Raw genomic sequence first — 14,280 nt, forward strand, 5'->3', positions numbered from 1 at the left:
GTTTCAGGTTTTTTCCTGTTTTTACATTATAACAGCATTTTATATACCTTTTTCATGATTCTGCTTTTTTTTCACTGCCTCAGATCTTATTTCTTAACATGTTTTTATAAATTTAAATTTGTAATCTTTTACGGCTCAGTAATATTTCATTACAGTCATTTACCACAATTTGATTAGCCATAGGACAACCTATAGGCAACTGCCATACTTTTTTCACATTTCTTTTCTACCACATAATGAAATGTTCTGAATATTTTAGTGTCTTTAGGACCCTTCTTTCTGTCTCTAATCTTTGGCTATGCACCTTGAAATAAGATTTCTGGGTCAAAGGATATCAATATTTTAGTCACCTTTAAAAATATAATTCTAAATTGATTTCCAGAATAGTTGGACAAATTCATAGCTCCATCAGCAATGCATTAGCACATCTACCCATTTTTCAGCCTTACCAACATTGATTATGTTGCATCTATTGTCATCATTGCCAATTTTTTTGGGTGTGAGATAAAAATCTCAGAGATGATTTTATTTGCATCTTTCTTATTAATTATTTGGGACAATATTCATGAGGTTGTTAATACTCTGCAATATTTTTTGAGAACTGTTTCCAAAGTTCTTTTTTTAAGGTCTCATCTAGCTCTAATATTTGATGTTTTACAATTTCTTCCAGCTATAATACATTATGACTAATGTATCTACTCATTTTTGTGGACAGGCATGAAAAAAGTAAGGTCTGGAGCAATAACTAGCACTGGTTAACTAGCACTGGAGAAATAACTAGCACATGAGAGAAGTCTACTTTTAAAATATTTCATTAAATAATAATAATAATTCATTTATATAGAGAATTTTACTTTTGCAAAGCACTTGGCACACATTCAAGCCTTATAACAGCCCTGAAAGTTGAGTACTACAAATATTATTATTCTTTTTTTTTTTACTGAAGTTAAACTGAGGTTCTGTTTGTACAAGTGACATGACCATGCTTACATGGCATTTAAATACCAGAAGCAGAATTTTAACCCAGAACTCCCTGACTCCAGTTCCAGTCACCTCTTAATACACAATACTTCTATTTTGTGGGGAACAAATCCTGGGTATAATTCCTAGGATCACCGGAACAGCACATTAATATGTAAATCAGCAGTTAAAGAAAGGCATTTATAACATTTGGGAAAGTTCAAGAATACTGACATTCTTAATTATACAACACCTTCTTAAAACCTTTTTTCCATGAACATACAGACCCTACCAAAAAAGCTTTGCAGATCAGTTGGAGGGAAATTACCAAGTAGTTTTTCAAGCCAAACTGTATTCCCAATGTAGCTGTCTACCACGTCTGAAAACTGTAGCAGAAACTAAGCTTTAATCACCCTTGTAACAGCAGGGATGGTCCCTTCAGCACTGTGGACAGCTCTTAGCACATTGCTTTCATTCAAGTCAGAAGCTGGAAATACAAATTGACACATGGCAGCAAGGCTGTCCTGAACCTCTAATCACCCAATCCTGATGGCCAGTAATGGCCCCTAGAAAATGTCATCTTGGCAGGGTTATATTGCTGCAGTGGACAACTTGCATTTGGTGGCACATTTCAAATAAGGCAGTAAGGTAACAAGGACAGGGGACCTTCATAGGATCACAGATTTGAAGCTGAAAAAAGCCTTAGAAATCATTTTGATCAATCTGGTATTTTACAGATGAGGTAACTGAAGCTCATAATGATTGGAAGATTTTCCCAAGGTCACCTGGTAATAAGTAGAAGAGGTGAAATTTGAACCTAAGTCCTCTGACTTCAAAAAATCATTGCTCTTTCCACTGTACCATGCTGATTCTCCTTCACTGGTTTCATTTTGGGGCTGGGTATCTTAGCATAAGGGGAGAGAATAGCAAGGGTCTAAAGCTCTAGAAATCAACCAGTCCAGTGATGATGAACCTATGGCATGAGTGCCAAAGATGGCACCCAGAGCACTCTCTGTGGGCACATGTGCTGCCCTCTCTGCCCCCATGAGAGACTAGAAATTTGTTACTAGAAAGGTAGAGGGACTAGGGCAGAGCTGCTCCTTCCCCCTCTCCACAGTGCCTCATGACATCTTTTCACATCCCCTACCCCTCTTCCCAGTAGACCAATGGGAGTGCACAGGGGGTAAGGAGGATGGCTCACAAATAGTAGAGATAGAAGGGAATGCAGTGCTCCAGTCACTCCTTTCTCCCTTTTCATGTGTGCCTGAGGACATTTTTTCACATCACCGACCCTCTGCCCAGCAGCTCAATGGGAGCACTTCCTCCCCCATCTGTCTGGGGTAAGGGGGAGGGGAGCTGTGGGATGAGGGGAGTGTCTGGGCACAACACTTGGTCTCTGGGGGCAGGGCCTGGCACTCCATCTCTAAAAGGTTTACCATCTCTGAACTAGTCACAGCATTCCTCCCTCCCTCTTGCACAATGTGGAAAGCTATCCATAAAACTGTATTGGAAATGAAGGTATCACCTTCATCATCATAATCGTTCACATTTCTATACTACTTTAAGTCTTCAAAAATAAAACCTCCTACAAAGTAGGTAGTGGTCATATTATTTTCCATATTTTAATAGATGGGGAAAGTAAGGCACATGGAGGTGAGGTGACTTTCCCAGCATCACACAGCTAGTAAATGTTAGAAAATCCTAGTTAAAATGTTTTAGCACCATGTTTAATCCTTTCTGTATTACATGGTGCCAGTCTTGAGAAGTAGGTAGTTTAGATTCCTTTCAGGTGCATGGCTTATAGAGTATTTACATATAACCTTTTCTATACTACCCCTTCAGTCTGAGAGTTTATGGTGAGGCTAGGATCCTGTTCCGGATTTCTTTTTCTGTATCACATGTGACTTGGGATTGGTTGGAGGACTAATGTACCAAATTCTTCATACCATATGAGGCTCTGAACTCACTTCTTGCATCTCAATCATTTCTGTAGCAAGCAATAAAATGATATGGGGGGATGGTGTATCAGATAAGCTGGCAAGCCTAGCCCCAGGGGAGCCATGTGTGACTAAGGTAGGCAAGGAAAATTTTCTTCTCTTGTAGTATCTGAATCTGCCATCCTCTGATGAATGAGCCTCCTGGATCCTTGGAGGAACATGCTTCTTCATTGCCAAGTCAGCAATGTTATGTCCTTGAAAACCAAAGGGCAATTACAAACAACTCTGACTGAACCCCCAGACACAAAGCCTCAAGTGCTAAAGGGCTTCTCTTGGGAAACTCCTAAAAGCAGCTGTCTCCTCTTGGAAAAAAAATTTTTTTTAAACCCTTACCTTCTGTCTTGGAGTCAATACTGTGTACTGACTCCAAGGCAGAAGAGTGGTAAGGGCTGGGCAATGGGGGTCAAGTGAATTGCCCAGGGTCACACAACTGGGAAGTGTCTGAGGCCAGATTTGAACCAAGGACCTCCCATCTCTAGGCCTAGCTCTCAATCCACTGAGCTACCCAGCTGCCCCCTCTTGGAAAATTTCTAAAAGTAGTTACCTCCCTTTTAAATACACCTGAGTTTCCTTCTTATGAATTAGGTGGTAGCAAATATCTATTCAAAGTATAATAAACTCGTTATACTTGAAGTTCAGAGGACCTATGTTCAAAATCTGGCTCTCCTACTTAGTAGATACAAAGCAATGGACAAGTCATTTCATCTCCTTAAAGTTCTGTTTAATAGTTTGAAAAATAGAGTTAATAATACTAATATTACCACAGAGGTATTATGAAGAAAACATATTCTGAATTAAAATGCACTAAACATGTCATTATTATTAAGTAAATAATTCAAATATGTATGATTTCATAAATAGGAATAAACTTTCTACCACTGGAGATGATAACCACACAATGACTTAGTAAATGCTCTTTTTAAACAGATTACATATACGAACATACACACATACAGATGTACATGCACATATGTGTATATGTGTGTATAAAATTCAGCATCCAAATTTATGGCAATGATTTTCCCATACTTAGCACCTTTCTTCAGATAAAAGAGAATGTTTCCATAAGTGGTTCAGCACTCAAAGCTATCCACCTTCCTAGGTCTATATATTAAATGACTTATCCAAAGTCACACAGGTAATATGTATCAAGGATAGGATTTGAGCCCAGTTCCACCAATTCCAAACCAATCACTCTACCCACAGCACCATGTCACTGCTTTTCATGGCCCTGAGAAGCTCAGAACTTGTCATAATTTGTTCTTTACACTTGGAACATAGCTTTTGCAATACCATGATTACCTCCATGCCATGGAAGACAAGGGAGCAGTAAGATTCCCATTATAGAACATGTGACTTGAAAGAGATCTTAGAAATCAAATGATCCAAAGCCTTCATATTACCAGGGAGAAAACTGAGGTCCAAAGATGCAGTGACTTCCCCACTATTTCAAAATGAACTAGTGACAATTGGCCTTTTGAATTCTGACTTTCTACTATTCTGCAACCATTTACTTAATGTTGGTCATGATGATGCTAATTGTAGTAGTTGGAAGAGGAGGAAATCATGGCTGAGACCTAGGGGATCTGATTCCAGCTCAACAGGTTCCACCTATACCATTCCTAATACCAGGAAACTACCTTCATATTTGTTATTGTTGTTGTTCAAGGAGATATGGATGAAGTCAACTTCTTCTTTGATTTTTTGGGTAAATGAATAGAGAGAGGGTACAATTCCATCTCAGAAGAGTTGATACATAATTCAGATGGGAGGAGTAATAAACATCAGCTGTGATTCTAGGGTTCCCTGAGCAGTATTTTGTGAGAAAGTGGTGTTCAGGGTATAGAATTGGAAGCAGGGCTAATGAGGTCACAGAATATAACAAAAGCAGGTTTCAGAAAAATAGGTTTCAGAAAAACTGAATTCTGGTCCCATCTGCATTACTTACTAGCTGAAATGACTTCTTAGCATTATGCACTAACTGGGGTAAATCACTCCATTTCTCTTGCATTCAGTTTCCTCACTTATAAAGTGGAATGCCTTGTAATAATCCCCCTTCTTTCCTATTTTGCAGGGTTGTTGTAAGAATCAAATGAGGTAAAGAATGTTTAAATCCTAAAAAATTAAAGTAATACTCAATATCAAATTACCTTCACCTCTATTTACTGTTATATCTTCATTTATTTGTCTATTTCTTCCATGCATGCATATTACTACAACTATTACCACCCCTCCCATCACTCTTATCTAGTACTAAATACTCAATCCTAGGGATTATAGAAGGAAGAGGAATATGCTAATCTAAAGATTATCCTAGCTGTAATCTTTATATTCCTCACTAATTAGGCAAACTCTGTACTATCAATTCCAAAATACAGTATCCTTCTAGGTATAATTAATTCTCTGAATATTTCATCCTTTGGGCACTTGTTAACAATAATAATAACTAGCATTTATATAGCACTTACTACTTGCCAGACACTGTGCTATGCTAACTGTTTAAATATATTATCTCATCTGATTCTCACAACAACCCTGGGAGGTAGGTGCTATTATTGTCCCCAAATTACCAATGAAGAAACAGAGAGGTTAAATGATTTGTCCAAGGTCTTCTTGATTATTCCTGATATCCACCAAATCACCTAGTTACTGAGATGGTATATAGGAGAGATATGAGAAAGCCAGGATTGGATAATGACCCCTCTGGAAACACATGTTATATGACTGGATGTTACATCATGAGCCAAGTATCTTACCAAGACTGATAGAATAATAGAGTCTGAATGGTGGTATAGTACAGAGAAAGAAAGGACTGTGTTTAACATTTAAATGCCAAGGTTTGGGTCTCAACTCTCATAACCAATAGCTGTTTAATTCTGGATCAAGTCTTTTACCCTCTCTGAGCCTCAAATCCCTTTGTCTCTCCAACTGTAAAGTGAAAGGTTTGAACTAAATGTTCTCCAAGATCCCTTCAAATGATTACCCTCTATTCCTGGAATGCACTGCCTTCTTACCTCCAAACTTTGGAATCCTTAGTTTCCTTCTACAAGGAGAATTCTCCTTTCTCAAAAACTTTACATTTATTTTATATTTATTTTTATATGGAGCAGCTAGGTGACTCTGTGGATAGAGTGCCAGGCCTAGAGTCAGAAAGACTCAGCTTTTTGAGTTCAAATCTGGCCTCCAACAAGCTGTGTGACTCTGGACAAGTCACTTCATTTCCTCATTCATAAACTGAGATGGAGAAAGAAATGGCAAACTTCTTCAGTATCTCTGCCAAGAAAATCTCAAATGGGGTCACAAAAAGTTGGATACAACTGAACAACAATAATTCTTTAAAATATATTTTCATATACATATATATCTACCCTTTTACTTTTACCTTTATATTCCTAACTCCTAACGTACTACATGATACATAGATAATAAATGTTTATTAAAAGCTTAAATAATTTTAGGCTATAATCTTGTAGCCATCATTTTCTCTTGCCTATAGCTCAGAGGAATACTCAGGGGTAGACAAAATATGCAGCAGTCTGTAGTTTAACAAAAAGAGAGGCCCAATAAAGGACACTTTTGATATGACTTTTTCTTCTAAAAGCACAGATTTGAAATACTGAAGATTCAAATTAGAAGGCCATATGCTTTTAAGGATAAAGGTTCCTACTCCTTATGGAATATAGGAATTAATTTTATGCTAAACCACGTTGCATGTTTTACAGAGCCTTTATTGGCTAACAACACACAAAGAGGCACAATTTTACAATTGTGCTTCAAGAGTAAGAATAATTTGTCTTGGCTCTGTCTTTGATCAGTGATGCCAAGACACTTGATCCCCAGACACCTGATTACCAAAGACTTCAGGGTTTTGTCTCTGATTTACGGAACTTGGATTCATAGAATTGTTGGATTTAGAAGAGACTCCAGATACCATCCAGGTCAGGAGTTCTTAACTTTTTCTGTCATATCTGGTGAAGTCCCTGGACCCTTCTCATAATCATAATAATAATAATTTTAAATGCATAAAATAAAATCTGCAGGATTACAGAAAAAAAATCAATCATATCTAAGTTTTCAAAGTATTTTTAAAATGAAGTTCATGAATCCCAGTTAAGAACCTCTGATTTGAGGGTCACCCCCATAGAGAAGGAAACTGAAGCCTGAAGAGGGTAATATGATTTATTCAAGGTCACAAAGGTGGCAAGTAGCAGAAGCAGGATTAGACTCAGCTGTGTCCAAATCCTTATCCCTTTCTATGAAACATTCCTGCCTTCTAACAGGATTCCCATCTGTATCCTTGCTTTGTGACCCTGTGCTCTCTTTTCAGTTCCATCTCCATCTCTTGCCTGAGAGTAATAAGTTTTACACATTGCCAAGACCTTTAGTTGGTGCCATTAGCCTCGGGTATCAAGGACAAATAAAAGGCATACATTTGTCTGAGTTCTGTTACAATAACATGAGCAGTTTTCTCCCTCTAGCCACCCTGGGGCACAGAATGGTTTATTTGAAGGTCTGTTTGGTTTTTTTGGTTTCATTTTTTCTTTTAATTTTATTTTTGTACCATGCCACATAATTATACAGCTCCTTTGGAACATTTTGTCGTCTGGGAGATTTTCTTACAGAAAGTCTAAAGAGCGTAGGCATGTAGGAACTTGGCCAAGATCTGCACAGAGCTATATTTATACATATGCAAAGAGGAATAAATAAATTAAGTAAGCAAGCAGATACAAAATAGGAATTTTCTCCCAAGGCATGGACTTAGTTGTCTTCCTCTTCCTCTTCCTCTAGGATAGGAAGGCCTTTTATAAATGTGATTTCTCCTTTAATCCCACTTTGGAAAACCAATGGCTTAAAAGAGCTGGCAAACAACTGTAAATCAACCAATTTTTTAAAAAAATATAATAAGTATTTTTTGGGTGTAGAACATTGAGTTAGGTGTTGAGGGAGAGAAAGTTTAACCATGACCTTGTACTTTTCCTCATAGAACTATGAGTCTAATAAGCAAAACACATCCCAGGCAAACTAATGTTTTTGAGGTAATTTGGAGAGATAATGTAAAGAGATCCAGGCTTAGGGTTAGAAGGCATTGAGTTGAATCTAGGACTGAACACATGTAGCATTTCTTGTGGGCCTCCATCATGTATCAGGTTCTGTGTAAATCACTAGGGATTCAAAGAAGGGCAAAAATAGCATTTACACTCAAGGGACTCTGGCAAAATAGGAGATAACACAGGAACATTATATACAAACAAGGTATTCCTCTTCCTCCTTACCCTTTCTCTGTCTCTCCTCTCCTCCCCCAACCTGTGCTTTTTCTCTCTTTCTCTGACAATTTGGAGATAATACATCTGAGAGGGAAGGCACAGATAATACTAGTAGCCGTTAACAAGTTGAGAGAGAGGGAAGGTCCTTGATCTCTTTAAAACTTTCCACCCCCTATAAAGTAGGAACAGGAATATTTGCACTGACTATAGAAGATGACTATGAGGACCAAATGGTTTTGCCTATGAAGTACTATGTTGAAGTGAGTTATCATGCAGGCTGATACAGTAGAAAGGAGGAGCAGCTAAGTGGCACAGTGGATAAAGTCTAGAGCCTAGAAAATGCATCTTTCTGGAATCACACACAGACACACTAGCTATGTGATCCAAGGCAAGTCGCTTAACCCTGTTTGCCTCAATTTCCTAATCTGTAAAATGAGCTGGAAAAGGAAATGGCAAACCACCATAATATATTTGCCAAGAACACCCCAAAAGGAGCCATAAAGAATTGGGCATACGTGAATAACAAGTGGCAAGAATCATGGACTAGAAGGTCTTTGGTAAACAAGGGTCTGAGGATCAACCTGGGATCTGGCTCTGGCTTTCCAAGTGACTACTGTCCTTTGAGCTTATTGCCTTTGACTTCAGTTAAATGGGTACTCAAGGAGGGAAATTGTTCTTCTGCCTTTTTGGTCCCTCTCTAACTTAATAAAACCAAGTCTTCTAATGCAAATCCCTCATAGGAACATCCAAATGGGGCTTACCATTTTGATGAAATGACTTATCTTCAGTGCAAGTAATGTTCCGTTGCTAATATACCTCTTCCAAAACTTTGTAATTGTAGCATCCCAGGTATATTATCATCTTGAAAGTATTATTGATGTATTGATATTGTAACCCAAGTACTCATATACCAAACAAATGGTCCTGTTACTTCTTGATTATTGTATTTCCAAATCTTCAATCCAAAGATCAAAAGAATTCCTGGGCAGGACATTAGCTGCCACAGGGTAGTAGCTACCTCCTTGTTAGACCACATTTCTTACCAAGTCACATGTTTGATTAACCTCCTTCTCTATGATTAAGTGATTGTCAGTTGAACCCATGTTAAATCCTAAAACCCATGTCACATTCATTAGTTTTCTCCCACTCCAAATTTCTCAATTTTCCAATAAAAGATTGGGACCATGTGCAGTTTTCTTTCTCTCATGACCATCACCTGAAGAGCTGCTTTGTCTCTGAGTCTTTATTCCTTTGTCATGCTCCCTCCCTCCCTTCTCCTCTTTGCCCATTTCCCTTGATTTCCAATCTCCTTCTCAGTTGTCCACCCACAAAAATATTAATTTGTAGCTTCAGGCAGCTGTAGTAATATTAATGCTGGTTTTGAAGGGCTCTTAACGTTTCATTTTTTCTTTGCATTCCTTGGAAAGGGCTAATTGGCTCCTATACTGGCAGATGTACCAATTCAGAAATGGGACTTCCTACACAAAAACTGAAACATACAGATAAGCTCTCTTACCTACAGAGCAGGATCTGCTCCCTTCCACCCTCTCCCACCCTCACTGGCATTATATACACTTAATCCACTTAAACTGTTTTAACATATAGCTTAAAGGGCCATCTGAGGCAAAGCTCAGCTAGGGTAGAGTGACTAAGTCTTTGTTTCAGGGTAGTCAAATATGAATTGTTGCAATAATATAGGGAAAAAATCCTGAGCTTAGCACCTAATTAGAAAGTAAAGTTAGTTAAAATAAGATGCTAACAGATGGCTAGTAGCTCCTCCCCAGCCTTGAACATGCTGGCCAGCTCCCTGTACCCCTAAGCAGTTGCTTCCCTAGCAGTAGTCTGAGAATGGGATGCGTAGTGTAAGACCTGAGACCTCTAACCCATCTTCAGCTGAAATTGTCTTAAACATTGATTCAAAAGCATATTTCATGCCACTTTTCTGAGACATAATTTCTACTGTTTGCCAAAACACTGATTAAAATTCTGAACTAGAGCATGATATAGTGGAATGAATATATGACTAATATAGATTGAAGAAGACCTGGCTTTGAGTTTTGGCTCTCCTATATAGTGACCTTGGGCAAGTAACTTTCTTTCTCAATGCCTCAGTTTCCTCATCTGTAAAATAAGGACAAAACACTCAGAAATATGAAGGTTTTGTTTAGGGATATGATATGGATGCTATGGTCATTCATAGATGGGAACAACTGAGTCTACTCAGTTCCACTAAACAACAAAGAGGGTTTTAAAAAGCATAGGCAAACATAAAACTTCTTTTGTATGCAGGCCTGCAGAGTTGTGCCTATGCATAATTTACATACCACTGCCCTGCAGTCACTTAAGCTGAAGAAGGACTGCCATAAATTTAGGTCTGCATATGGTAATTTATTTCTTATTTATTTTGCTGATTGACTGCTAGGGGCCCAAGATCTCCCTGTGCTACAGCCAGAGCTCCTCTAGGGAAGAAGTGCAGGTGTGGTGGAAGGAGGGGAAAAATAGACTGGAATTTGAGTTTGGAGGCTGTGTTTGATTGATAATAATCGCTAATATTTATATATGCTTGCTATGTGCCTGGAACTGTACTAAGCACTTTACAATTATTATCTCATTTGATCCTCACAATAACCTTGAGAGTTGGGTGTTATTATTATCCCAGTTTCACAGATGAGGAAGACCAAAAATTCTTTGGGGTAAGAATCTCTGGAAGAACATGGGCTGTGATCATCATTATTATTAGTATCATTAATAATTAGATAAAAGTAGAAAAGAGGATTAGGAAGGAGAAATGCACAGCAAAATGTCCATTACACTGAGGGTAGAGGAAAGAATGTGCCATTTGGGCTAATTTAATTTTCTGTGTCACTGACAGTGACTCCCCACATCCCTTCTGTTTTAGGTTGCTTAACCTACTAAGCCTCCTTCAGTTTCTTCTTTTGTAAAATGAGAGGGTTATGCTAGCTGTCTCCTGAGATTTCTTCCCAATTTAGATCCATGATCCTATTATCTCAATTTCCTGTTGTAGTAATAAGAATAAAATCCCTCTCATTTGTAAAGTGCTTTACAATTTAAGAAAAATACTTTCATACATGTTGCCACAATTGATCCTCATAATTATCCTTGGAGGTAAACAGGGTAGAGACGGCCATTTTTTCAGAAAGTGATCCTGAGGCTAATTGACATTAAATAACTTATTCACATTCATACAATTTATTCAGTGGCTGATTTGTGAATAAAGCACACGTCTTTTGGATTCCTTTTCTAGGTGAAGGGACCATAACTGAATCTTTCTTTAGCAACTGAGAATCCAGAAGGACATAGGGTCACCACTGTGCACATTAATGACAACTGCCTATGGCTAAAGATGAAGATGGAGAAGATGCAGGAGACCAAGAAGAATGTGTCCGGAGTTCAGGACACATTTTGAAAGAAATTCTGCTCTTAAATCTCAGATGTTCCCTTTATCTATCCCTTCTTTAAATACATTTGGAGCACTATACATCAGAACCTCATCACCTCTCCGCTAGATAACTATAAGTTTCTAATTGGGCTCCCTTTGTCTAGCCTCAAGTCTTTTCATCTGATTCTTCAGATTACTACCTCCATCATCTTTCTAGTTATGAATTGATCATTTCCCAGCTTAAAAACTATTTGGCTCTCCATTGCCCATAGGAAAAAACGAAAACTCAGTGCTCTAACAATAATAACTAGAATTTACACAGTACCTTAAAGTTTGCAGTTTTGTTTTTTTGGGGGGTTGAGGTAGGTACTTTATTATTTCCATTTTACAGATGAGGAAACTGAGGTGAAAGGATTATGTAACTTGCCCAAGGTCACATTTCTAGCAAATATCTGAAGTAGAATTTGAACTCAGGTTTTCTTGATTCCAAGTCTACTACTGTACCACTGTCCCAGCCAACTATTTAAAGGAACTAGCAAGCTAACTCAGAACTTGGAGTCTTCCACAATTTAGTTCAAATCTACTTATGAACTTGTGAATTTCAAAATTATTTAAAATGAGGGCATTTATATTGCCTAAATTTCAATTTAAAAAGAATTTTTAAGCACCTACTATGTTGGGCTTTGTAGAATGGGCTAAGGACACAAAGATAAAACAAGTTCTGCATTAGAGTGACTTCTGGGGGCAAACAAGATATATACAGCCAAGTAAATAAAAAATATGAAATATTTTATGGGAGATAGATAGAGAAGATGTGTTAACAAGAAGTATAGGAAAAGGTCTCTTATAATAAGTGGCACTTGAACAGAGCACTGAAAAGAGCTTTGTATTCCACTGTAGAGATGAGGAGGGAAGAGCATTCTATGAACGTGATATGGTACAAAAATGGGAGATGGAATGTCATGGCAGAGGAACATCATATAGACCAACATAGGAAAAATGTGGAATGTAAGGACAAATCATGTACACTCAACCTAAAAAATATTTTTTTGGAATTTGGAACATAAAAAACTTTAAGAGACAATCTGAAGCTTTGTTGTTGTTGGCTTTTTTTACAACCTAGAGGCATTAGGGAGCCCCCAACATTTTTTGAACAAGGGAAGGACTTGATCAGAACTATGCTTAAGATGATAAATTTAATAACTGTGCAGAAAATATATTATTTTATAGCAATAATGGAGGTTGTTGTCTCTTGGCAAAAAACACTTACCCACAGAACATGAAGATGGTGCTGGAAGAGGCATCATAGGGCAGAGGTAGAGTCTGCTGGAGACAAAGCTGTTCACATCCTCCATTGAAACCATCTGAACAGTCAATCCCTTTTGAATAGTCATAACAGCCAGTACCATCTTTCATTGGCCTCAGTTCTTCTGGGCACTGTAAGAAGAAAGAAAAATATTGGATTATGCAAACATAAGAAGGCATCCTTTATAACTTCATTGAGTATTAGAAATATAAGGAACCAAAAAGTTCAAAAATTAGTATATAAACCATAAAATTAGAAGGAATTTTAGAAACTAGATCATTAAAGCACTGAGTATTAGAATTTGATATATCTTTAGAATATAAAACATTAAAGAAGAAACCTTAGATATCACTAGCCTAACAATTACCCAAGTGATCAGACAAATTTTTATTAAGTACCTACTATGTGCCAGGAACTTAATGGAATACCATAACAAAAACGAAATAGTCTTTGTCCCCAAATAGTATATATTTTATTAGGGGAGATAACTAAATAATATAAATAAACATATAAAAAATAAATGCAAGGTAATTTGGGGGTGACGCACAGGGCATTAGCTACTCAATGAAGTAAGAAACACTTTCTTGAGTATAATTTTTTTAAGACACGAGATTTTAAGAATAAGGGTTTAGGTGAGAATACATTCCAGGCAAGTGAGACAATTGGTACAAATGAATGGAGAGGAGAAATGGAGATGAGACATTCATCATTCTAAATATGAGGAAATTGAGGTTCAGGGACAGAAATTGACTTGTTTAAATTCACATACTAAATAGGTGGTAGATTCAGAACACAATTTATTTTTTTGGTTTAGAAGGACTGCTATGAATGGTCTGCTTTCTACAACATGAGGAAGAAGGTAGGTCCAGAATCTACTCATTCTTGGATGAAAGAATAACTTTTATTTTTAAAAAAAATTAAGGGATAAGCATGCCAAATATAGAGTTTGGTGCAGCTGGTATATCAATTATTTCCAGGTAAGTCACCCCTTTCACATGTATGGAGCATGAGAAATGAAATATGGACTTATCTTCATCATAAATGCCAAGTATGCATGCTAAGCAACTGAAGAAATCTTCAACTCCATTTCTATCTCCTTGATGAAGCCTTCCGAGACCAACCAAATTCACAGTGACTTGTCTTACTTATATACTTTCATAGGTCCTGTTGTTTAAGCCATTAATTGGGCTCTTTGCATAAACTATCTAAATGGATAGCTGTTTTAGGAGTATATGACCTGGGGAAAGCTAGGTGTTACAGTGCATAAAATGCAAGACTTGGAGTCAGGAAGACTCATCCTCATGAGTTCAAATCCAGTCTCAGACACTTCCTAGCTATGTCACCCTGGGTAAG

At 37.5% G+C, this 14,280-nt stretch overlaps 1 protein-coding gene across 9 annotated transcripts in view; it reads right to left on the minus strand.

Annotated features, from left to right (window-relative positions):
- Positions 1–14,280, minus strand: part of ASTN2 (astrotactin 2) — a 1,150,327-nt gene that overhangs the window by 495,495 nt on the left and 640,552 nt on the right. For all 9 annotated transcript variants that reach the window (XM_007474538.3, XM_007474537.3, XM_007474541.3 and 6 more), the window contains one exon: positions 12,892–13,058. In XM_007474538.3, coding sequence (XP_007474600.2) covers positions 12,892–13,058 — 167 coding nt within the window. The remainder of the gene's footprint in view (positions 1–12,891; positions 13,059–14,280) is intronic.

The sequence above is a fragment of the Monodelphis domestica genome, chromosome 1 (genome assembly GCF_027887165.1).
Source record: "Monodelphis domestica isolate mMonDom1 chromosome 1, mMonDom1.pri, whole genome shotgun sequence".
In the NCBI taxonomy this organism is placed as follows: Eukaryota; Metazoa; Chordata; class Mammalia; order Didelphimorphia; family Didelphidae; genus Monodelphis; species Monodelphis domestica.